Genomic DNA, 26,767 nt, shown 5'->3' on the forward strand with positions numbered 1-26,767 from the left:
TTAGAAATTGACAAAGTTCATGTGTGATAAAGCATTCTAAATATGTAACAACACACTTACCAGAGTATCATCACTTCTAGCGACACTCATGCTACTTCTGGACAAGAAAGATCTTGATAATCTTTGGCACAAGGATATTAAGCGCACTGATTGCTTTATAAAAATAATAAGAAAAAAGCTATATGTAAAAAAATTAGAAAATTCTGATAGGATGCTATTGCAGATATTTTAAAGGACTTAGCAAAACAAACTGAAATTTGACTTGACTTCAACAGCCCATCTGCTTTTTTTATTTTATTTGAAACTTCAACTTTTGTTTTTTTATAATCCAGCAGAAGCTCAAAGCAAACAATCCACACACAAGCATTTGTATACAGATCATTAACAAAAAAGTCTTCTCCCATACTTCCATACTCAAGCACTTAATTTATTCTCAATGACAGAAGAATGTGTTTCTTCTTCCTTCTCTTCTACTCTTAAATGTGCTGACCTTTCCCTGGAACAGGCAATGCTACTGCATTTGTATGTCACCAACATTTTGATGTGTTTTTGAGTGACTTACTTTCCATTTTCGTCGTGCTGCAAACTTCTTGAATTTCTCCATATTCACTGCAGAAGCTTTTCTGCTAAGTGCTTGCTGAGTGTCTTTCGGCTGTGAGCAAAAGGAAAATCAAGCTGTTCTAAAAAAATTCCATAATTTCTGCATGTAAGACTCTGTCCCTCAGTGATAACTTCCACTTACATTATAATAGTACTCCAATCATACTGTAATAATAAAGTAATTGTAAGCACAAAATTTTAATATTCAGAGTCTAGACTGGCATACAGATGGAATTTCTTAAGCAAAAACTGTAAGGGAAATCCAGACCAAAGAATGTAATAGTAAAATGTGCTTTTACATTTTAAACAAAAAAACCCTTCAAACATCAAACCATTCAGCCTTGTCCTTCCCCCCCCCTCTCAGATAGAGGCATTTGATTTCCAAGATAAATCCTGTCTTCTGGGAAGATTTCCTGACTGATTTTAAATGCAGTCAGTCCTTGTTACAGTCTCAGTAATCACCTGGATACTGCTGAAAAATTATCCCCATCCCAAACAAAATCACATCACACCTACCAGTGCAGCAAGCTCTAAGCCTGAATACATTCAAATTTTTCATGAGCCAATACTAAGCACCAATGACTAGTGGAGTATACCAAATTTGCTAAATTTTGGATTTTTATGATCCCATTCTTGAAGTCATTTTTACATATATATATAATAGAATCCTGGAAAGACTTGGGTTGGAAGGGAACTAGTTTCAAACTTCCCTACCATGGAAATGCAGGTAAAGACAGTGGTGGGAAAGGGGAAAAGAGGATGTGACCAGTGGAGTGGGAATCAAATGCCTGGAATGTTAAGTTATAAAGCAAAGTAATAGGGTACAAGTCAACCTGTCTCTTTCACGACTATGGAACTTGGTCCAAGAGAGACCAGCTTGCACAATTATTGCTTTAGTGGTTTAAGACATCATGTCAGTATATTCCACACATTTCCACTATTTCAGATTATCTCAGCAAAAAGTCAGCAAAACATAGTCAAAATTGTAGTTTGGCACATTGGTGTTGAAATGCCTGTCCTCTGATGTTGTACTGTGAACGGAGCAGTTGTGGCACAGTTAAATATTCTGCTACCTGGTTGTCAGGAAAGTGGAATGGGATCAAATACTCACTGTGCATCCCCACATCCTGAGAAATCAATGGCACTGAATGGGTTTACTACCCACAATCAGAATGTGATATGGAATAAAAAAAAAATTAACTGCCAGGTAGTACTACACACATTAAGAAGAATGATAGGTGCCATTTTCTCCCTCTCAACACAGCAGCTTCACAACAGCTCAATCCAAACCAAACACTGAAACACTGAATAAGGAAGTGGGACACTACATCAACTGCTCTCTTCAGACTAAAGGGGAAGGACAGAAGAGAGATTACTGTTTTTTTCCTAGACTGTATGTTTGTCAGTGCAGTGCTCTCTGAGTGTTAGTTTCTCTGTCTGACCATGAGTTTAATTCCCATAAGGGCTACTTCCCTACTGTTAACTCACATAGAGCATATAGTAATGAAACCTGCACTCTGCATGTGTTGCCTTTCATGCAGATAACTTTCCAAAGAAGTAACTTACATTAAACAAGTATGACAATATTCCATGTTAAAGAACTTGAAAAGCATGAAATGCAGAATGATTCATTCTTCATTTGAATGATTAAAAACAGGACAACAGAGAATGAACGGCATGCTAACCTTGATCCAAGGATGCAGCAAACTGTCTTGAATTGTCATTCTCTTCCTTTGAGATAATAAGAGATAGAACTGTTTCAGATATTAATAAAATACATGCTGTTTTATGTTTATTAAACTATCATCTCCAAATACCATTTAATTTTAAGTACTAGAGATGTAAGTGCCACACAGAAGAAAAACAACTCACTTTGGGTCTTTGACTAGAAGTCTTCGTATAAAGTCTTTAGCTAGGGCACTGGTGTTACTGAAGAATTCTTCTTCAAATTCATAATTCACAGCAGACACATTTGCCAATGTTTCCTGTTTGGTTTCTCCAAGAAATGGAGATGCACCACTTAGACTGCAAGAAAGACAGAACATTCCTCTCATTGTGTGTTGCAACATTGCTCCTTCAACCCTCTGAGATCAAATAACAGGAGAAAGTAAACAGTTTTCTTTTCCGTTTTAAGGCTGCAAATCTACTTTCAGGAAGATGTGATGTAGCAGGGCAAAAAGCTTTGCTGTAATTTCAAAGAATACTGTTAAGATATAGCTGTATGCAAGTCACCTACAGATTTGAAGATAGTTTCCCATGCTAGCTCATTGCTGATTAGTAACAATTCCTTCAATAATTATACTATTGCTTTTAAGATCATACAACTTGAATCATGATGTGTGATCAGAATGGTTTGATTTGTACAGACACCACCAACACCCCGGAGGATAGAACAGGAATTTAAAAACAACAGCATTTGCAAGAAACACCCATAGATTTTGGTACTTACAGAATATAAGTTATTACACCAATGCTCCTGGATTGAAGGAAAAACAAACAGAAAAAGGATGATGGAGAGGAGAGAAAAATAGATGGAAAGAGAGAGAGGAGAGAAAAAAAAAGGTTAGAACATAAGCATAATCATGAGAGATTTATTTCAAGTAAGATCCAATAACTTACCACATATCTGCTTCAAGACCAAGAGGCTCATAATTTACTATTTCAGGAGCTAAAGGAAAAAGCAGCAAAATAAGTACCTAGTCAAAGAACATTGAGGTATAAGTCTCACTCTGAGTCCATGTATGTCAGAGATAATAAGCTAAGATGCGTGATAGATTAAAACACATTAATGCAAGTCTAATTTGAAATCAAAGGCTACAAATTGCTTATTTAAATTTCAAAACATCACAAATTACACACAAATTTCATAATCTGTAAATCAGGCAAGTCAAGCTAAGCTACAAATACTGTTTTACAGACTGAAAAAGAATAGTTTGAAGAAACAACAGTTTTCTCACCAACAAACTCTGGTGTTCCGAAGATATTTTTGAATTCATTTCCAAAGTCAATTTTGTGTGCTAAACCAAAGTCAATAATCTTGATTCGAGGCTTTGGTACATTCCTGTCCAACAACATTATGTTTTCGGGCTTTGAGAAGAAGGGGGAGAGAACGAGAGATTACACAGAGAGGTACAAAGTGTGGACCAGTGTTCTTCAACACTAAACATTCCTTTTTACCTCCGTTAGACACTTGAATTGTGTTTAAGGCAGAAAAATTCTGTCTTTTTCCTATGATGATCTAATACATCCTGAAAGTTAACTACAGTAAATTAGGATTTCATATTGATGCTGGAGAGCTATGATTTCCACAAGGCCGAGATTTTACTTCTTGTAGATACCACAGTTTCATTTTTCATGTGGACTGACCCTAAGCAAACAGACTGTCCTCCAGTAAAGATCACAGCCATCACTGTGCTACAGCCATTACAGCACTGCTGAGAGCTTGCAGAAAACAAAACCCGATAAATTAATTACTGGGTTTGGTTTATATTAGTCCCTGAAAGGTTTCTTTCACGCCATATAAGCAATCAGAGAAGTGTATCTTGTTGCCTTTGGATCTTCCAGGGAAACTTCTGGAGCGGTCCAGCTCCCAGATTTTAAGGCCCAACATACTTATAAGAAAGGAAAAAGAGCAGGTTCTCCTGTCTTTTCCAGCTTATTTTGAAATATAGCCTTCACATTGTGAAGAGGCAGAAGAAATAAGATGCAATGTCAGGGTGATCAGCAAAGGGGTGTGCCTACACTGCATCACTTTAACGAGGACACGGAAACAGACACTTAGTCTCCATGTCCTGTTATGTCTGTAAACTGGTGTGCTCTGAAGAGGTCCTGCAGCCACATCCATCCTGTTCAAGGCTTCTGGAGTAATTAAGGACAGGTCTTCATCGTGACCCTTCTTTTCTCTTTTTTTCCCAATTACAGCATCTGATATGTGCAAATGTAGTTTTCTTTATTTTCTCCCTGCATTTCTATTGCATACTTTACTTGGTCTGCACGTTGCTGCCTAATTTAATTCACAAATTTTTGGTATCCAGTGTATCCAAAAATGACTTGTTCAATTACAAAGACATTGGTGAAAATTCACATTTGATACTCTAAGAAATACATTCTTTTCCAGCTTTACAATTTTTTCTCTTGCTGATTGTCGTACAAAGCCCAAATATATTACTGGGGTGATGAGGATGAAACTGGAAAAGGTATGCTTACGTTGAAATCCATTCCCTTCCCTACTTCATCCCCCTTTCAGAACTACATTTCAATTGCAATGAAATAATCATGCTTCCTTTTTCTCTTACAGACACAGCTGCCTACTTCAGCAGACTTCAGGGAATGTTTATCTGTCTACCTTTGAAAAAAAATAAATCTTATGGGGGAAAAGATCCTGAAATTCAAACACTGAAAAGCAGTTGCTGAGTTTAGATACAAAACCTCTGCTTTCATTTTTAAAATGATGCAGTCAATAACTTCTCTGAAAACGAACAAAAAAAGCCACAAAAAGGAAAAAGACAGAAGTGGAAATCTTGCTGCCTGCTCCACAAAAATCCTTGTACTTAACTCAGTGCAGTTTCAATTAAGTGCCTGAAAAAACAAGCCCAGTTGAAAAAGGCATCTAGGTCAGAATGTTTCACCCAGCTCTCTTTCATATTAAAAAAACCCCAAACAACATAGTCGTCCTTTTTATTTCAGGTTTGCTTCCCCGAAATGGTTTAATTTTGTCAGAAAATTGCCATTTCCCCTGAACAATCGTATGTCAGAAAGAGATGGGAACAATTTACAATTCAGTAACTTCTTTCCAATGGCTGAGCTTTCCCCTGTATACATAAGCTAGCAAAACAAAACTGTGGCCAAGATCTGCACGAAGGCTGATTTGTGGCTAGAATTACAAAGGACTTTAATGGATGTTGCTTAAAGTTGTTGAAGTTTTTATCTGTTCAACACACCTTAAGATCAAAGTGGGCAATTTGCAGGGAGTGGAGATACTGAACACCATTAAGTATCTGTTTGAGAAATTCCGTGGCTTCCTCCTCCGTGAGAGATTCTTTTTCAGCCAGGAAGTCGAAGAGCTCCCCACCTGCAACACTTGGAGAGCAGAAGCAGAGTTATTGACACCCTTGCTTTAACCAGTGGGGTCCTCACACCTTGAAAAGCCTTGAAACTGATCCATATGCTCGAAATGTTTCAAATATCAGAAAAAATGATGAAAATTACTTAATTCTATACCCAAAAGAGTAATTCCCTCCCTCCCTCCCCCTGAAAAGAGTACAGTAAAAAGAGTCTTACTTTCAGACAAAAAAAAAGTCTAGAAAACCCAAACAAACATGGTTAACAGTATTTAAATTTAAATGAAGAAAAAGTCTTGTACTCCCTGTCTGCACATTTAAAAGAAGAAAATTAATTATGAAGTAACAAGACTCGAAACATATTAATATAATGGGACATTACATTATCTAGAAAATACAACAGGAATTGGCTCATATGAATCAAAAACATCAGATTTCTACACCCTCATTAAAAAATAAAAAAAGCTTATTTTGAAATATTTACTGGCAGCTGTCCTGCTATTTAGTTTCTAAACTCCCCACAGCATCCAACCCTGGAAATAGATTCTGTTTTTGAAATACTGTATTATTTACAGCACCTACATTGTATTTGTACTCTAACGTGACGTTACCTTTTCTACAATGAAACGCCCTTAAGAATGTTTCCAGCAAGTGCTCTAGCCCCACAGCAGAAAGAAAAGAGGTAAGACAGGGTACATAAGCATATCTGGATTTTTGCATTTGAGAGAGCAAGAGAGGAATAAAGAGAAGATGACCCTCTTCTCAGCCAAGCAGCTCTTGACTGAGTCAACAGCATAAAGAGACGCTGAAGTGATGAAAACTGAAGTGATAGAACTACAGCTATTCCCAAATAACAGACAAACGTTTCAGCTGAAGGATATATGACTGCCCACTGTGGTGAACTACTTTTCCGATCTGTGAAAACGGGCATATTACTTAGAAAAGTCTTAGAGACTGCAAAAATGGTCATAATACCCCCTGTGTTTTTCATTGTAATGATATTAAAACAAATTCAGAAAGTGTACCCTAATTTTTATTGCTTTTCTGCAGAGAAAGAAAATAATCTGTTCATGATTTAAAGCTCTGATCCTGAAACATGAGGTGGTGATTAATATATAACAATAGGTAAATAGTTTGGGCAAATTTCTGGAAATACATTTGACTTCTTTATCATGTCTACTTTTTGAGAGACTTAATCTGCATTATTGTAATGCAAATTGCATGAAAAGTGTATTTTAATGAGTTCTTGGAGCTTTCATTGAGCTGCCTAGACAATAATGAGAGTATTGTTTTGGGTATTATTTGTGTTGTAATATTTTCTGCATGAAAGCAATTATTGAAACAAAGTGCCATTAAAATATAAGAATTATAGACTGTAAGGATGAGAGGTAATTTTAATGAATTTTTTTTGTTGTTGTAGAGACATTAAAATGGAATTCCTAATAATTAAATCCCATTTGTTATTTTAGAGAGACTGGTCAGAAGCATCTTCCAAATGGACACGTGTATATTCTCTCATTGTTTGCTTCTGACTAAAAATAAATAAATAAATAAATAAATAAATAAATAAATAAATAAATAAATATTTTCAGGCTAATATCTGTAACGTCTCTGAGGTCTGCACTGAATGGTGACATTCATTTCCAATTATTGGGCTAAAGGTCTTAGCATCACGTGAAGCCTGTGTTTACAACTGGATGTTGGCTGCAGTTGTTGAGTGGCTGTAAACTGGAGCACAGCCTTGCCACATGGAGCAGGCAGGCTCAGTGGAGCCACAGCAAAACCCATCACCTGTATGCACTCAGCATGGTTTGGCACTGGGTTAGTTATCACAGTTTGGGAACCAGAGAAGATGGGTCCTCAGCTGAGAAGAGCTTGTAAGGCTACACCAAAAAACTGCATCTGGTCTGGCTTTTCAAGGAGCTGGAAACACTGCAAAACAGCAAAAGCTCCTGCAGGTGCTTAGATCATTCATCAGCCATCACAAATACAAGAGAAGTACTCAGGCAGGTGTTTGCAGCAATGCCCTCTCCAAGCACTGTGCTGTCCACCCCACAGTCTCAAGCAGACCGTGACAGTGTCACGCAGGTGGTGTTATGATTCATGGCTGGCAAAGCTTGCTCTTTTAAAGACATGAAGTCTTAAACTTAATAGTCATCTGTGATTATCACTGATTATGCACATTCCTTCTAGACCCACAAAAAATTATTTAATTCCTAAAGTTTGCAACTTCTCAAGGTATCTGCATTTGTGTAAAATGGAAAGCGCCTCTTCAGTTTTTTTCTTATCTGCAATTATTCTGATTCTGTACTGCTGAGTACTATTCTTCTGTCTTTGCCACAGGTAATTGTAGTGACATTTCTTTAATGACACACCATAAGTCTTATCATAGCGTGCAATAAAATGTTATCTGTATTTCACAGGTAATATACCTAGTGCTTGCAGATCTCAAAACTGAGGGCCAGAGAAGATAAAAGGCTTGAAATGTTGTTTTTTTTTCTTTTGTAAAACTGAAAGTTCACTAGCAGAAGTGGTAGATTTTTCCAATCTGTTGTGTGCTTCTTTGATTCTTAAGTACTGTTACCATAAGTGACTTGGCAGCCCTTGCTGAGCGAGTAGGCGAGTGAGGAGGGATGAGCTGTAATGTACTCAAAGTGTTGTGCCAGAAGCAGCTGTACCTCTGGTCTGTGGGACTTCGGTGTGCCCCCTCACGTTACACATCTCACTCTGGATGTCTAGGAGGAGATCCTGCGTGGGTTCACCTCAGAGGGGGTGCCACTGTGAATTCTCCTGCTGGTAACTCCTCATGTGTGGGGGCGAGCTCCGGAAGCCGTGCTCTCCCCTGGGGCGCTGCCATAGCTGGCAAGCACAGTGCCCATCTAGCTGCTCCTGCTGCTTACTTGTGGTAGGCACATAAAGCATGAGAGAAAAGGGTTTTTATGGCAATGATGAGTAAAAGGTTATCCTAGCATGCATAAGGAACCTCACCTGGAAGCTCAGAAATGCCTGGCTTCCCAGAAAGGTCCCTCTGCACCAGGCAGCCTCCTAGGGAGGCCCTTCTCACACATGTGAGGCAGTGACCCATGTCCCCATGGGAGGCTGTATTTTTCAGCTTCCTCTTCATGCTTGTCAGGAGACTGTTTATTCCTTAGCCTTTTGCTGACTCAGGAAGATCTGATGTTAAGCTATATTACCATGGGCATACAAAACCCGTGGTATCACTGCAATGAAGTCTTCAAGTGATTTATGGAGGGTTAATACAGGTCCACACTCAACATACATCACAAGTTTGACTTCCACAATTGACTGAATTGCAATGTCCTCAGATTTATCAGTAGAGCTGGGTTTCACAGATTTTGTAATTGGATTATATATGTAGAGTGACTAGATGATCTGGACTAGACTTCCAGATATCACAGGTGAAGAAATGGGTTAGAAGAAGCCAGTGAAGACACTGCTGTGTAAGCTTCTGCAGCCTTCACAAGTCTCCTAAAATGCTGTTGGGTTGTTGAGTCTAGTCGTGTGCCTCAGCCACAATACATAAACACTGCACGTTTTAGTAAACCAGAGTCACATTCAAAAGTGGAGCCAGAAGGCAAGGAGAGAGTCCCATTCCACTAATGTGGATATCCCATCTCACACACAGAAGCAGTGTTAATCTAAAGAAGGTGGCACAGATAATTCCATACATCAGCCTAGGAAGCACAGAGCTTATCTCGTTCAATTTCTCTGTTTGCTGGTAGGAATTACTAGACAGCTTCCTGTACCTTCTTAGGGCTTCTGTGCCCTAAGAGAACTCTTAACTGCCAAAATCCCAATACGTAAAGGATGGACAGCAACTTACATCCATTCAGTTAAACAGAGAAACTTGATTACAAGTCAAGTCACAGCTAAATTCTTTATGCCTGCAAAGCCTCTATGTTCACTTTCACACACTGTTGCCCTCTAAAGCATTAATTAATTAATTAATGTTCCTATATAAAACCTTTCTGTTTATGTTTAAATCAAGTCATAATTTTGCAGTCATAATACGTTGTTCAAATATCATGCTCAAAAAAATAAGAGTTTGTAATTTGTGGCAGTAACATCTCAATTCCACCTAATTCTAATGTATTATTGACCATGCTATAACACAGAAAGTCATAAGGACTGAGTAAGTCTATTTCATCATTTTAACATGATTTTTTATATTGTTTTAAAGTAGCAGAGTACATGTTTTTAGAAATATTTTGTATAAACATTTTCGCTAAGAGCAAAGCTGGTATGTGTTATTTCACTGATACTTCTAGGCAGAAGTGTTAGATTTCCTGAAATGAGAGAAGTAAATTAAAGCTTTCAGCTGACTGCATTCTTTCTTATAAAATGCAATAGTGGTAAAAGCATTTCCCAGCCTTCCCAATGGAAGGTTGACAGATGTGATTGCAACCCACACACCTCCCTCTGGGAAATAAAATACATCACGCCCATGGAAAAAGGATTTCTGGATAGTGCTTTTGCAAGCTGCCAGGTTTTCTTAACTGTGAAACAGAACTATCACCAGATCTCGGAGGAAGTCATTATGGGAACCTACTCAGGGAACTTAGAATCAATTAACCTTCAAAGTCAGCGTGGTCACCTTGTAATGACTCAGTCATATGCTATGATCACACTGCTTATTATGAAATAGCACCTAAGTGATAATTAATGATTATCTAAGGATTTCTAATGAATTTTAAAATCCACAAACAAACCCTAAAATCCCTTGAAGAAACATTTATCTTGCTTAGATTTCAAAGCAACATAAACCAAGTTAAAGAAGCATGCCATCAATTTATTCCAGTTTTAAAACAGATGCAATTTGATAAATTATCTGAGTTCTTTTCTAGTCTAAACAATTCTTCTGTCAATTTGTAAAAATAAATGTTTTCCCTGGGGGTTCTGAGGTCGAATGTGTCTTGTATGACAGCTAGTCATGCAGTTGTCAGCCCAAGACTAGACTCATATATTATTATTTCTGTTTTATGTAAGAATAAGGGGGTTTACATCCACTTCATTTCACTGCCTTTATGAATTGTGCAGTTACCAACCCACTCCTCAGAAGTACAAAGTGTACCAAAAATTCTGAAAGAGCAGAACAGGGCTGCTAGCTCATTAAATTACCTACTGGCTGAACAACATTGCACTTCAGTTTTTCTTTATCTAGCTAACAGAAAAATGAAAACATGTCCCAGCATCACCATGCTTTTTCATTTGTCCAGCTTCTATTAGAGACATGAATTGTCATGAAATCCTCTCTTTAGTGTACCTAAATTTTTCAGTTATACTGAACAAGAAGCATTGGCCTCAATGGCCAGCCAGAACACATGCACCAAAACCTGGACTATAATTTAAGCAGTTAAGTCCCACCAAGGCGGGGGGGAGGGGGGCACCTGAACACTCCTGTGAATCTTTGCTGCACTCAGACACCACTGGTACTTAGGCTTTCATCACTGAAGTTCCTGAAATGCCCAGAGTCTGGAGACAGCAGGTGGTTACCTTGGCCCAGCAGAGTGCCTTAGTATTTTGATATCATCTACAACGTTTAAATTTAATATATGAGGAGCATTCAGGTTTAGCAAACAAGAGAGGCAACGATTTTGCTCAGGGAGTGCAGCACACAGAAACGGTGACTGCCTGTGACATCCCAGAAGCACCAAATCCTCCTCTCAAATTTCAGTGCAAAGCCTCTGGAGAATAACTTTCTTACTTACTCATGGGTAAAATTAACAAAAATCTCAGAGGTATTTCTACCAAAAAACAACTAAAAATTAAAGAAACGCTGGAAAGACTTCAAGCTTCTCTGGAAGACAGGCTATCACTCTCTTCCTGAGCATAACTGTAAAAAGGTATATTAAAGCCCCAATAAGATAGAAGAGGAAGTTAAAGAGTTCACGGTTACTTATTTACTCTTATTTACTCTTCAGTGATCAACTAATGAAATTCATTAACTTTTACACAAGGATGTATCATCCCCTCCTTGCACTGTTCTGTTTTGATTAGTAATATGAAGCTACCAACAAAATAGAAAGAGACAGTGTGATTAAGTTTAAAAGAAAGTTTATGCTTTCAAATTAAGCATAAATCCTAGTATTTAATGCACAAATGCTTCTAATACTTTAAAAGTTTTCAATTTTAAAAAAAATTTATAAACAGATAACCATCACTCAGAACCATGCTACAAGAGCTAACCATCTTAAATTAAGATTTCAAATTCAGAAATTAAGTGGTGTTTTTTGCAAAGAAAAGTATGTACTCCGTCCACAACTTCCAAGTAAAAGGAGTCAGGTATTGCTAGCAAGCCATTTTAAAAAAAGAGACCATCTGCATTGCTTTTGTGAATTCTAAGGAATTACTATACAATATAGGATGAAAATATTTTTTGTGTTGCAGCAAGAAACCTTAACCAAGGCTCCACAAAGAACCACAAACTGAGTATATTTTACGTTCACAGTCTAATAAAGACGTAATAAAATGGAAGAGAAAATAAAATGAAAGAGAGAAATTATGCATCCAAGGCCAGAAAAAGGGGAACCAAGTAGGTGCAAAACATGCTTGAGGAAAAAAATAATTATGACTGTGCAGGGACATCTGTGTTTTCTAGTCTGTGAAGTCTGAAAAAATGGTGGCTTCTGCAAAGCTCACTAGAAATTGCTTAATACTGCCAACATATAACAGACTCTAATTGCTGCAGCTGGATAGAAAAATGTACTATGAAATTCTGACTAATTCAATTATTTGTGTGATAAAAGAAAAAAAAAAAAAACCAAACCAAAACTTTTAAGGTTTTAAGTTAGATGAAGAAAAGACAGTGGCTTCAAGTTTGTATGTAATATGCATAACATTCCTTTCAAGATGATGGGAGTCCACAGAGTGGGAATTAAAAAGGCTATTTCCAAGTCAAGGACACACTTTTCACTAAGACCTAGAGTTATGAAAATACATCTGAATGCTCTAAATATACTAAAAGACTGCAATAAAGTAACGTTCTTCAAAGATATCTCATGCCCGTGTATGGCTGCTGAATCTTCTAAGGAAGGATTTGGTTTTTAAAGTTTCATAAATTAAATGTTTCATAGAAATTGTGTTTTTTGGTAAATCAGTTTCCTGATACAAGGTAGTTGAAAGAAAAAATTCCAAACACATGCGTGGATAAAGTACCTCTGTTTTGTATTCAGTGCTGTGAGGACATACTTGGCCACTGCAATAATTAACCAAATGCCCACCTATTCCTGCATATAAATCATGACCTTGAATAGAATCAGAGAATGGTTTGTGTTGGAAGGGACCTTAAAGATCATCAATTCCAACTCCCCTGCTATGCACAGGGTTTCCTCCCACTAGACCAAGTTGCTCAGAGCCCCACCCAACCTGGCCTTGAGCACTTCCAGGAATGGAGATCCAGACCTTCTCTGGGCAACCTGTTCCAGTGCCTCATGACCCTCACAGTAAAGAATATCTTCCTAATATCCAATCTCAGTCTACCATCTTTCAGTTTGATGCCATTCCCCCTTGGCCAGTCAATTGCTCACCTCTGAGAAACTGTCAATTAGTAAGGCAGAGAAATGTTTAGGAGGCTGTAAGCAATATAGCAAACCTCTTGCTGAAGTAGCAAATAAAAATCAATAGTGAACAGGCCATAGACCCTGTTGCTTTGGGACTGTGCTTGTTGACATATGGCAACAAAAGGGCAGCTGCAGTTGCTCAGTTATACAAAATTTTGTCTCTGTGTGGTATACTGCCTCATTTTTGTAGTCAAAACAGAACACAAGTGCCAGGAAATATACTATGTTCTAATCAGCACTTAGGGTAGATTCTGAGGATAGCAAAACAGGTTATTTAATGAGATTCCAGCTTTATTTCTGTTTGTATTAAATTGTTGTGTAAGAACAAAGACTGTCAAGAAAGTAGGTTCCTAGGCAAAATGTGAATATTAGAATGTTAGAGGAAAAGGATTACATATTTAATGTCTAAGCATGCGATTTAAATGACAATCCTCTCTATTCAATAGCTTTATGTAACATCATGGTGATTTTGAGAACTACAAAACTTTGTAGCAGTTAGCATATTCAAGTTTACAAAGGGATTGCTAACGTCATCTTTTCCTCTTTGACTGCCTAAATAAATAAATGCATTACCTCTGTGATATCCAAAACAGCACTTCTTCAACTTGAAAGACTCATGGAGCAGTTTGGAAAAGTGGAAAAAAATCTCTCATTGAAACTGTACGGGGATTGCTCACCTCACAAAACAATTATCTAAATTGCTATGCAAATAATTTGCTGAGCTTCCTGCCATCAAGCTTATGAAATATGCAGATTGCCATTCTTCTGCTCAATGGGCAGCAGTGGGTACACAGTGACACACACACACAGCAACTTTGCTGCCAGAAAAGCTCCTATTCCATGTGCAAAGTGGGGGTGTGTGGAGCAGTCCACCCCTCCTACCACTGCCATGATTACCAAGTCTTTCTCTCAGCTTTCAAGTGCAGACACTGGCCTGATTTCATCTGCACAGATTTCAGAGCAGAAGGAGCTGCAGAAGCAACAATACTCTGGCAATGAGGTTATAGGGCAAGGGAGCATGAGATTTAGTATCAAGTGGGGAGAGGAAGGAGCATCACACTAATTTTGCTGCATATTCATGTCACACTTCAAAGAATTCTGAACAAAACCCAGAAACAGTAAGAATATAAGGAACTTCATACAGGATGATAATTTAGTTGGGAAAAAAATACTTATTTAAATTATCCAAATTTGGCAAGCTAACACAAGTGTATACAAATGGAACTAAAAAAACCAAACCAAACTACAACTATTACAATAAACCATCACACGGTGGACTAGAAGTGTAAAAATATGTTTGCATAAACATAACAAAGAATTATCATGCATATACAGACCATAACAAAAATGGAACTCCAAAAGCTACTTCCCAGGTTTCTTTTCAAATCTATACTGTAAATCTACATGTTACTGAAACCATGCAGCACTGAAGTATCTTTATAAGGTGGAAATACCATTTATCAAAGCTAGTAAACAGGTAGACAAAACCTACATAAGAAAAATCGCATGAGCAGCCAAGAAAAAGACACAAGTGCTGCCCAAGATTCTGGTACCAAGTCTTCTACTTGCATGAAATTCTTACTCTGAAGCATGGTTAACTGATACTGAGCAGGTATGACCATAATAAAGTGCCAGGCATGCCATCTGTGTACAGGTATGCACATTCCAGCAGCAGGCACTGAAAAACTCTTAACAAGTGACTAATACTTAACTCCTACAATTGCAGTCTTTGAGGAACTGGAAGCCAGACTTGAAAAAATGCAGAAGCAGTCTCTGCTGACATATTTACCTCAATCTATTAGCAGTGACATTGGATGAAAAATTGGGAACTAAACCAGTATGAAATGGTGTGAAAGTTCAGTTCTCATTTCAACAAGAGAGAACTGGGAAAATTCTGTTCTGTTTTATGTGGATTACAAAATGAGAAAAAGCATTCACTGAGGCCACTTTGCACCAACACAGTAAAATTTGTTAATCTCCACTTAGAATCTTTATTCTCCTGTGTGCTGATCTTCGAATCAGTTTATTCAGTTCCAGGCTATTCTTCTGGATCCATAACATCAACAGTGATTAAAGTAAAAAGCAGAAAAAAGAAATCCTAAATACACTGATTTTTTTAAACTTTGTAGTGCATTCAGAGTGAAAAATATATGTAGAAATCAGGAAACTGTAACGCTGACTTAGAAATGAAGATTTCTAAGACTATTATCTATTTTCTTTTGGGGTGATAAGGAACTTCTGTTGAATCACTGCAATTCTCAAAATGTCTGCTTTTAAAAACCAAAGAAACAAATATTCTCCTACTCGTCCACGGGTGTCTAGAGTTACTTACAGCTCCAGAATAAGAATGACATCTGTTTTGTTCTCATAGACATCATGAAGTGTTATCACATTAGGATGCCGAATCTCTTTCAGTATGCCAACTTCTCGTTCGATATCTTCCCGGCTTACTCCACGGCGGCTGGATTTCGTTCTCCTTTTCTTGATGAATTTTGCTGCAAACTGGTGACCAGTACTTTTCTCGCGGCATTTTTTCACTACGGCAAACTGCCCACTAAAAAAAAAAAAAAGATGACGAGAGTTCAGTTCAAGAAAATTTAGAGTTAATGTTAGCTTGTCTACTGTGGTGGGGGAAAATGAGCTTTAACTCAGCTTGACCGAAGTATAATACTGCTCTTTATGCCACCTAGAATAGCATTTGAAAAAAACCTAGAAGAGGCAGGAAAGGTAATTTAAGATTTGGCTTTTGCATCACACAAATGTACACATTTCAGCATGTCAGTAAGTAAAATGTAACACCTTATCAGTGAGGACCACTGGATTTTTGACAAATACGTGCACTGGGGATTACTGGGCAAAAGTAATGGTTTCTGGATTTCTCCTACCATGTGCTTGTTGAATATTTTTTCTTTGTTCTGCAGTTGGGACAATTTGTAGTTTCTTACAATCTATATGATTTGTCAATATTCATTTTATTCTATCTTCAAGTTTGTTTTTTTAAAAGTTTTTAAAACAAAACTGGATTTCATGACACTGCTTTGGATTTTTAAAGCACTGACTACATACAGTAGTATCAAGAATTACAGTTACTGTTATCATCTTGTTAAGTACAAGTTTGAAGATGAGAAAAGTACTGAGGCACTGAGAAACAAAACCTGTGTTTGTTCTACAAACCAGAAGAAACTCCAGGAAGCTGCTGACTCCAGCACACTACCATTGATGTACCAGCCTGCTGTTCCTAGATGTACACAGTGATTTAGATCAGAAATCTCCAGAAGTCTAATGTCGACTTAAAGAAAGAACAGAATTTCTAAAACCGTTTTTAAGTTTCTCTAATCTCTTGTTGAAGATTCTCAGGAAATTCTGCTTCTTTTTTTTTCACCATATGAATGAACCATAGAATTACAGAATGATACTAATGAGAACATTTTTCGAAGTTAACCTTCCATGTTAACTGAAGAAGAGCTGTTCTCTCAAGCAGACTTAGAAGAGCAATTAAATCAGAGCTAGCCCTAATAGGTTTGACTATTGAAACAGTCATATAGCATCTGGAGCTACCATTGCCACCATTACTATGCTGATCCCACATAGTACCCCGAGTGACACACTGTCTTGAACTGGGACATACAGCTGGGAAGGCTAAATGACTGTCATTCGTAGAAGGGCAGGGCAAAGACAGGACCTCTCATGTGAACTCTTAGAAAGACACTCTAAAGTAGCCACCACCATCTGGGAAATCTTTGAATGCAGTCATGGGTAGTGAGAGAAGTAAACTTTGAAAGAAGTGTGTTAAGTCAACGGTCTGAAGTTGAGGTTTAGATTTATTTCAGTATTATGATCACCATTCAAGTTTAATTTTTCATTGTTTAATGAAACCAATTAATGAACTTGTGAGAAGATGTTATGTTGCATGAAAAATAACTTTGCCTTAAATTTCACCTGCCCCTAATTCCGCACAAAGTTTTCAAGGATCAGATTTGCCATATGGGAACCTCCACATTATAATTGCAAACTGCAGTGGACAGAGCAATGCTTCAGACCACACCATATCCATCCATCACACACAGCCTGGAAGACCTGCTTCGCTTGCCCAGACTTGGCCTTCTAGTGTTATCAGAGATGCTCTTTGACATGTAAGGCATTCATATGTGACTGAAAGAGAAAGCACAGACCTCTGGAATATCTGTGTCATCCGAAACTGGCATCAGAAAGCTAGACAAGGTCTCCTAAGGTCATCAGCCTTCTCTGTCTGGTTCAGTCCAATTTCACAAAAACGGAGTTTGATCTCCAAGGTCTGGGCAATTTTGCACTGCCAGAGTAGAGGTATTTGCACTGCTAAATTGGAAACGCAGCCATTGTGGCTCTTGCTTCCAGGGAGAAAAGCAAGTGATTGTCTCACACTCTCTCCCACAGCATGCACATCTCCACAGAGATATAAAGCTTTATTTAAAAAGCAGTCAGTATTGCAGAAAATTCACAGTTTCAGAGGAACAACAAAGTGGAGCAGTAGACAGATGCAGACATCATCACAACTCCAAACAGCTACTGAAGCTCATGGATCACAAGGAAGTCAAAGGCTGCTGTTTGTCTTTTGACCACCTGGCTGGCTTTCAGGCTAGAAGTCTAAAATGCCTGATAGAGGAATATTTCTGCTTATGATTCATCCATAGGCTTGCATGCTGCATGGCTAACCCCACTTTCTTATCGATGTTCAGCCTCTAAGTTTAGCAAAAGCTACTGCTTTGCTATGGAAAATCAACAAAACAAACACAAAAAAGAAACACCACCCCCTCCCCAATCCCTACAATGCAAATTAAACAAATCCAAAAACAACAACCCTCAAAATATTAAAGCCAAAATGACGTCTAACATCAGCCTTGGAGTAAAAAATGAAAAACATAGATCTGAACTACACAGACATACAATATATTTTGATATCCAAGAAGAATTAATTATAAAAGTTGGTGGGGATTAAAAGTTTTCTGTGTTTTACTGACATGATGATTTTTACATAGTATTATTCATATTTGAATTACATCATTCCCCAAAGCCATTTCATGCTGCTGATGCCTTTAGGGCTAAGACTGTTTAATCTTATTTTGGCAATGGGTCAGCTGTGACATTATGGGATGAAGGTGACCTCCTGGAACAAAAGGAGCTACATAAGGCAAGTCGATCTCCTCTCTTCTGAGATATGTCATTTACTTTTTCAGTCCTTCACTATTTTCTCTGTCCACAACAACCCGTTGGAAGGATCTATCACTATTCAATATAAAAGTGTTACCAGAAGTCCAACACATTGTTTAAATCGCATGATTTTAAAGACTGGTCTCATCCACAGTTTATAGAAAGTGAAGCTCCAAAAATCTTTGACACTGCTCAAGACTGTAAGAAAGTTATCAACTAACAAGTACCTTGAGTAAGTGCCAGTTATACACCAAATAACCTTCTTATTGTTGCTGTTGTGGTGTTTATTCAGCACACAAATGCACAATTAGCTGTTTGTTTTTAAACGCTGTACACGCAGATCACAATTAAGCTGCAATCAAAGGGGCTGTTTCATGCCTGTGATCCCTAAGCCACACCATTTTACAACTCTCTCTGAACTCCGTTTTAAAAGCAGGAGTATGTATGTATTACATTTTATTCCAAATGTATTTACTGGGCTTCCCCTTTATATCAGCAACAAGCTGATATAAATCAGCTTTTCATGGGCTAACAGTGTTACAATATCCAGTAATATCTTCCCATTTACCCTACATTTTCAGATTCAGCGTTCATTCATACAGCACCTTCAAAGCCAGAAAAGTCCTTTAGTTTTTGAAGTTCCCTTACTTTCTTAGATTTGATTTAAAGTGCATGGAGTAAAAAAATGCCGTTTTAGAAGGAAATTGCACTAACCACCCTGCACCCTGTCCCCAAAGTAAATCACAAATTCACATTTAAGTATCTGACATCACTTTTTCCACATAGCAGAATCAAGTTGAACAGCACGGCAGGATGACAGCTTGATGTAAGAACAAATACTTCTGCTAATAATAGTAATTTGTTTTGTGATCTTGTAATTGTTAACTCAACCAGCCCTTAATTACTACCCTAAACCTAGTCTTTATGGGACACTTGGCATACGTCCACATCCAGTGATTTTTCAGACTCACTTCAGAACAAGTACTTAGCCATTACCTGATCATGACATTTCTGCATCCCTTTTACATCATGAGACACACTGTCCTTCACAATAAATATATCACAAGCAGAAGTTATGCAGATAGGGGATGGAAGCACCAATAAAGTCCCTATGTGTCAATTTTTATTGATCCTTGCTTAGATGGATCACAAAACAACTACTGACTGGCATGAATTAAGGAAACTTTTAAATACAGAGACATTTGGTTTAGAATCAGAGGGAAAACACAAAAAAGGACTTTTTTTTTCCCCCAACAAGGATGATGACAGTGATTAGGGGTGGCAGACACCCTGTATTCCTTCCCACTCTCAGCTGTCTGAACCAGCTTTTCCCAGCGAATTTGTTCTGTGAGGAGTAACACTTTTGTCCCAAGAACCTGGTGAAAGAGTTCTAAGCTGGACACAGAATTGGTCAAGTAACCCCTAGGGACCAATTTTCTAGTAGCTATGCCACAACAGGTCAAGAATGGGGTAATTTTCTATGCCATTTTCTGAAGATTGCATTCTAAAGTTTAATGGGAGCAGAAAATGGGAGTAAGGAAAAGGTATTAAGCTGCCATCAGAGTAATATGATGCCATGGGATGTTTCTGACATGTATGCATTTTTTTCCTATTTAAAAATTTTATATTTAGCATATTGGGTTCTGAAAACAGAATGTACTGTGATTCAACTACTTTTACTATTTGTTTGACCATTTTCCTTTTAAAAATTACACTAATCCAACAGAAAGAGATTTACATAATACTATTAGATTAGCCTGTGAAAGAAACTGCAACTCTACCATGGGGCCACTTGTTTCCTCCCACAGAACACTTACCTACACTGTTCACACTTCTGTCTTTCCTCAGAGATCTGCTGCAGGGAAGGCCAATGGACCAGGGGATGTGGAGCCTCAGGAGCATCCCAGCATCAGTCAGCTCCGTCAGCAACCACTGCTACCCATTACCACTGCCTGTCACCAAAGGCATCTCACCTGCTTCTGCTAATAAGGTTATCTCTCACAAAAATCGCTGGTGAGGAAGCAGTATCCAAGTCTTTTCCAAAGAAAAGGAACACTTGTCCACAAACTTGACCAGTTGGTAAGTGGAAGGAACAGCATCTATATAGGTGGTAGGAGAAGCAGCTGGAAGCGCCTGAAGCCTATTAATCACTATAAACTTGTTTAGGCTGCACATAAACAGTTGTTACAGAAAAGGGCACGGTGGCCATGGCATAACAGAAGTAGTAATTTTGGGAGTCACATGAAAAAAGCAGTACCAAAGAAAAGAAAAAAGAGAAGGTAAACATGATACAGTATTTAAGCTAAAGAGAAAATACTCCTCAAATTACATATGAGTGACTAAGCAGAAGAATAAGCCAGCTGGAAATTGATGGTGGACCACAGAGACCACTCTTAAGAACTGGCTCTTTCAAGTACTACTAGTATCAAATATGATAAATATTGACAAATGACAATAACTAATAAAACCAATGACAATAAGAATAGCAACAGAAAGGAGAGGGTGAGAAACAGAGAGAGGAATAAAACCCCAGAGAGAGAAGCAATGCACAGGGCAATTGCTCAGCAGACGCTGATGCCCAAATCCATCCTCCAGCAGTGACTGCCCCTCTCTTATGACAAATGCCTGCTGGATTATATACTGGGAATGATTTTCATGATATGGTATAACATGGCCCAAAACTGGCCAGTTTGGGTCAGCTGCCCTGGCTGAGCTCCTTCCCAGCTTCCAGCGCACCTGCTGGCTGGCAGAGCACAGGAAGCTGAAATGTCCTTGCCTTAAGGTAGGCATTGCTGAAGAGCAACGAAACCTCAGTGTGTTACCAGCATTATTCTCATGCTAAATCCAAACCACAGCACTGTACGAGCTACTAAGAAGAAAACTAACTCCAATACAGCTGAAACCAGACACGAAGTAAAGAATTTGTCCAATCTATTATTTTCTCCAGCATTTTAAAACTTGTACCTCATATTTTCGTGGTTTGGTTATTTTAAAAACAAAACAACATGCCTTTTAGCTATGTATTTATATCCTGCAGAAATCCTCTTGTGCTGTCAGCCTCAGCACATAACGCTGATGAAATTGGAGGTTTCTATTGCTCTGTTGATTTCTGTAATTTCATTAGGTGGCTAACAGACTTCTCTAGATGTTTGCTAAGCTTACAGAAAAGTGGTTTTCTTCACTGCTTTCTCAGATACCCAGAAGAGCTACTAGTCCTAAGGAAGGCATAAGAGCATGATAAAAAAATTTATGACAGATCTGAATAAGGTATCTCAGAAAAATATACATTGTTCACTGTTTTTTATTATTATTTCTTAAATGTTTTGTATTGTTCCAAGTAGTATATGAAAAATTTTAGAGGAATAGTTATATTGGAGATGGGGAGGAAGAGAAAAAGAGATAAAAAGACCAGAGGCTATTACTTTGCCTGTATACAGATATGCGTGTATATGCACTACTGAGTGTTACAAAGCGTTTTAATTTCTTACTGTGAGGGTAGTTTAACATAGAACTAAACTGCTTTCTGTGCCACACATTTAAAAAGGCAAGTACCTGCCATTGCCAAGGCTCTCTATGGAGCCTGTTTATCCATTTACGGATTTGGTCAAGATCACACCTCACTGAACACAGATCCTCAGTACAGTAATTAGTTAAGCATGAGCAGATTAATCAGATGGCTCTGGCTGGCTCACAGAGAAGGGGATGAAGAAAGGACAGCTACATACTGTGCCTCTATGTCAAAAGTAAGACCAAGCATGCCTGTACAACTTTACACGTCCCTTCCCCCTTTAGGTGAGCTCCCTTACCTAAAGGATCAGCACCTGCTTGGGATTTCCTAATTCTGCTGAGAGAACCACGATCAAGTTTTTCCAACATACTTAATGTCAAACAAGTTAAATAGCTGGAGCGTGAATGCATGCACACACCTGTGTGTACATTTGCTGAGCTGAAAAGCACTTATTAACTAGTACAGCCCATCAGGCAGAGATGAGGGTCCTGTATCAGCAATTTGGCAGTAAACATCAACTGCAGATGACTGAAGAATTCTTCACATTTACAAATAAGAAGCCTAGAAAAAAATGCAATCTCACGATTAGGCTGAATTTCATAAAGTAGAATAAAGCACAAGTTTCAGCCACTCTCTGTATACATATAAATATGCACAGTATCTCTATATACATTACTGTGAGGATTTAAAAAACAGGATAAAAATATGAATGGATGATATTTTGGGATTATATTTTGATTATTGTTTATTTTATACACACTACATTGAGTAGTGAATACCTATTTGATATATTTTAGCATAAGAAGTAACCGAGTTTCTGTCTCTGACAAGAGTTTTAATTAGAAATATAGCACCTTCAGAAAGAAATTAGAAGTCAAAATGCCTGCAATATTTTCATCCTGCTGCTGTAGTTTACCTGAAGTCTAATGCATAGCCCTTGCCAAGTATGGCAGCTATGTAACCAGAGGAGAATGCAGTCCTCTCTTTTATCCAAGAAGAGCGCCTTAACAATTTTTTCCTTTTAAAAATGGCTTTGTTTCAATTCACAGTTTGAAACTGAACAGGATTTCAGTGAAATCCTATGTTCTGACTGGGTTATACGAATTCTCCCCATGGAGCTACAAGTAGATCTGCTCACTGTGATTCCCAGTGTTGGCATGTGACCTTGAAGGGGGGAGAAGAGTAGAAGGAATTATGAAAAGTAGAGTCAGACATGCTTTATTACATGATTCAATGTGAAAACAGTTATGAAAACACTTGAACAAAAAGTGATATAAGTGCTGTTTGTGCTCAGAGGAAAGGGTTAAAAGGGGAAGAATAGTGATGAGGAGGATGGATTTACTCAAGTGACCTTACAGCTAGGAATGCCAAGGCCTGGAGAATAAACAGTGTGGGAAACCATATGTTAGACCTACTGCTGTTTATCCTCTTCTGTCTAGAGAAGTAGAATTTCAGTGTAGAGATAACCTAGGTGTTTTCAGAGACTTGTAGGCCCTATCCCAGACATGCTTGAGCTCCCCATTGGGAGAGAGATCAAAGCAGAGACCATAAAAAGCACAGGGAGATCACAGCACGGTGCTGAACTATGAGTGCTCAGGCCCTGGATAAATGGGCACAGCAGCAGCCCTGGCACCTGCTAGGACTGGACTGAGCCTGACGGTGCCTGTGCCCTCATTCTGTGTCTCTGCTGCCCAGCCTTGTTCCAGGATCCTCCAGCTAGCAAGGCAATCGAGTCAATTTATTCTCTGCATTTCAGCTGTGGTTATTTTGGTTGCTCTCAGTCACCTGTGTGCATTGATTCACAGTTCAAAACAGAAGTTATTTGTATTTTCTTTACATAGCCCAACTCCTATATTTAATTAGATGTGGCTGAACTGCAGTTTGCTTCACCACTTTACAGGAATGTTTAGATGAGTCATGATGCATCACACATTAATAGAACCATAGAACAGTTTGGGCTGGAAGGGACCTTAAACATCAAGTTCCAACTCCCCTGCAATAGGCAGGGACACCTCCCACTAAACCAGATCGCTCAAACCTCCATGCAACTCGGCATTGAATGCTTCCAGGGATGGGGTATCCACAACTTCTGTGGGCAACCAATCCCTCCAGTGCCTCATCATCTTCACAGTAAGGAATTTCTTCCTAAATCTATTCTAAGAATTCCTTATTTCAGTTTAAAGCCATTCGTCTTGTTTTATCACTACATGTCCTTGTGAAAAATCCCTCTACAGCCTTCCTCTAAGTCCCCTTCAGGTACTGAAAGGTTGCTATAAGGTCCCTGCAGAACCTCCTCTTTTCCAGGTTGAACACCCCAACTCTCCCAGCCTGTCAGTATATAGCCTGACATTACAGTATAGGAACAGGTAAAGCATGTTCAAGGACATGTAAGAAAGCCATTAAGGTATTTGAGAATGTCCAAAGAAGAGCCATGAAGATGGTGAAGGGCCTTGAGGGGAAGCTGTGTGAGGAGCAGCTGAGGTCACTTGGTCAGTTCAGCCTGGAGGAGACTGAGGACAGAGCTCACTGCAGTCACAAATTCATTGTGAGGGGAAGAGGAGGGGCAGGCACTGATCTCTGCTCTGTGCTGACAGTGACAGGACCTGAGGGAATGGCCTGAAGCTGTGTCAGGGGAGGCTGCATCAGGAGGGTCATTGTGCTCTGGAACAGGCTCCCTTGGGCAGTGGTCACCAGCCTGAGAGTTCCAGAAGCATTTGGACAACACTCAGACACATGGTGAGACTCTTGGGGATGTCGTGTGCAGGGCCAGGAGCTGGACTTGATGATCCTCATAGGTAATTTCTGATTCCACGTAATTATATGAATCTATGAACATTATTAATGTTCAAGACCCTTTTGAATGCCAAAATAAAGGCAAACATACTAAACTACTACAAAGCATTAAAACAGAAACATGTATCACAAATTTAATATAAACAAACCGTGAGAATATCACCTCTGAAGAATTTATTCTCATTGAACTCAAATTTATCTCTATTTAAAGATACCATTGTTCAAAAGAATGAGGAAGAAAAATATGGGAGTTACAGCAAAGAATGGAAAGCTCTGTTTTCCAATATGTACAGTATTTCAACAAATATTTATTATCTAAATTTCCACACAAAGCATGTAATTGTGAGGCAGTCAAGGCTTATGAAGCCATTTCATAATTGTTTTAAAATATTAGACAATGAAATTTATCTAGGACTTTAATAAGAGTTAACATCCATAAACTCAAATTGGCAGGTAGTAGATCAATATTGTAACGGAAATTTCACAAAGTCCTTTGGAAACCATCTGCTCAGAAACCATCTGCTCAGAAAAAAATGCTGTGCAAGAAAGATGCAACTTTAAGCTTCTGATAAGTCCTTAAGCTTAACCTTTGACACTGCCTAAATTTTATATTTCTATGTACCTCATGAGTTAGTCTTAAATTCAGACAAAGTTTTTTATTGACTTTTCATCTTTTTTAAGGGCAAGAAAAACTTCCAATTACTCAATTTCCCTTAATTTAGATAATTGTAAAATTAATTTGATTTCTGTTTTCCCAAGCTGTCTTCAAATTTATTATGGCTTAAAAATAACCTTTATAATTTTCTTTTTCATGTTCAATAAAAGAAGGATCTATAAAACCCGTGTGCAAAGTAAATGAATAAACCCACACATGAAATCATTACCTTATGATCAAAAGATGACACAACTTCAAACAAAATGCCATCTAAAAGTGTAAAACTTAATGCCAGTGAATACATGAGAAGATATAAGAAATCACACAGAATTCTTCAAACTATTTCTCTGGGTAGATTTCTCTTTTCAACACTGATACAATGGAATCATTCTGGGAAGCACTTGAAGATTCACAGAAATAGCTCCCATCTGTTAAACGTAATATCATGTATGGTTTCATAGGCTGTTTGTCTCTGGTGTTTATCAGCTTCAATCCTCTTCATCGCATTCACTGTGCTCTTTTAATACAACAGAAAGGTTCCCTTCTCATGATTTTCACCAGTGTCAGCCCTCTGGATTTATTTTTCTCACTCGGCTGTCTTAATTCCCGATTTTTAAGACCTCCTCCTTCTCCAAATCACCCTCTTGCTGCCTATACTATGTTCTCTGCTTGACACTTGCTTTCCTTCCAACTAACCTAGCTCCCCTTCACAATAAAATGGCAAAGCACATGAGAAACATAACTAAAATAACCTGACCAAACCACTCTGACAATTACACTTCTGTTCTGGATTAAACAGAGTGCTGAATCCCAAACATGATGTTCACACTCAACCAGTACTTTTAATACTCAGATCTTATTCAGCATGTAGACAGAAATAATTCTTCAGAACCTATTACGTTCTCAACTATAGATGTATGAAATGGTTGGAGTCATTGCACATTTAAGTTAACACACACAGGTTTAAATAAATACTTTAATCTACCAAAAAGGGGAATAAACAGTTATCTAAGTTATTAATCCAAAGCTTCTACATACTTCATTAAAAATACAATTCTGCTGCTTTCAAGGCTATTTACTCCCTTTTATTTAGATAGTTTAATTACTTGCTAGAAGTCTTTTAATGAACAAATAAGAAGTAAAAGAATATATGCACAAAGACTGAATTTAACTTTACAGTTAAACAGATGTTAAAGAGTTAAACAGATGGCATATCACACAGTTACCCATTAGTCTGCAACATGGGTAAAAGTTTCTATATTTAGGCTAGTTATATAGCAAGATTTGTAGATTGCTGTCTCCCCCTCCCCTACATCCTCCCCTTCTCAGATGTTTAAAAAAAAAGTGTTCCTTAAGCAGTAGTATTTTCAGTGGGAAATTCTTG

The 26,767-nt window shown here is 38.1% G+C and overlaps 1 protein-coding gene across 1 annotated transcript in view; it reads right to left on the bottom strand.

The window, feature by feature from the left end:
• The window catches only part of DAPK1 (death associated protein kinase 1), an 82,520-nt gene that overhangs the window by 28,109 nt on the left and 27,644 nt on the right, over positions 1-26,767 (bottom strand). The window contains exons 2-10 of the mRNA XM_014869135.2: positions 15,573-15,794; positions 5,541-5,679; positions 3,558-3,687; positions 3,220-3,268; positions 3,050-3,076; positions 2,473-2,625; positions 2,286-2,331; positions 563-652; positions 61-153 (exon numbers count right to left, since the gene is read on the bottom strand). Of these exons, the coding sequence (XP_014724621.1) occupies positions 61-153; positions 563-652; positions 2,286-2,331; positions 2,473-2,625; positions 3,050-3,076; positions 3,220-3,268; positions 3,558-3,687; positions 5,541-5,679; positions 15,573-15,794 (949 nt within the window). The remainder of the gene's footprint in view (positions 1-60; positions 154-562; positions 653-2,285; positions 2,332-2,472; positions 2,626-3,049; positions 3,077-3,219; positions 3,269-3,557; positions 3,688-5,540; positions 5,680-15,572; positions 15,795-26,767) is intronic.

The sequence above is a fragment of the Sturnus vulgaris genome, chromosome Z (genome assembly GCF_052056855.1).
Source record: "Sturnus vulgaris isolate bStuVul1 chromosome Z, bStuVul1.hap1, whole genome shotgun sequence".
NCBI classification, from domain to species: domain Eukaryota; kingdom Metazoa; phylum Chordata; class Aves; order Passeriformes; family Sturnidae; genus Sturnus; species Sturnus vulgaris.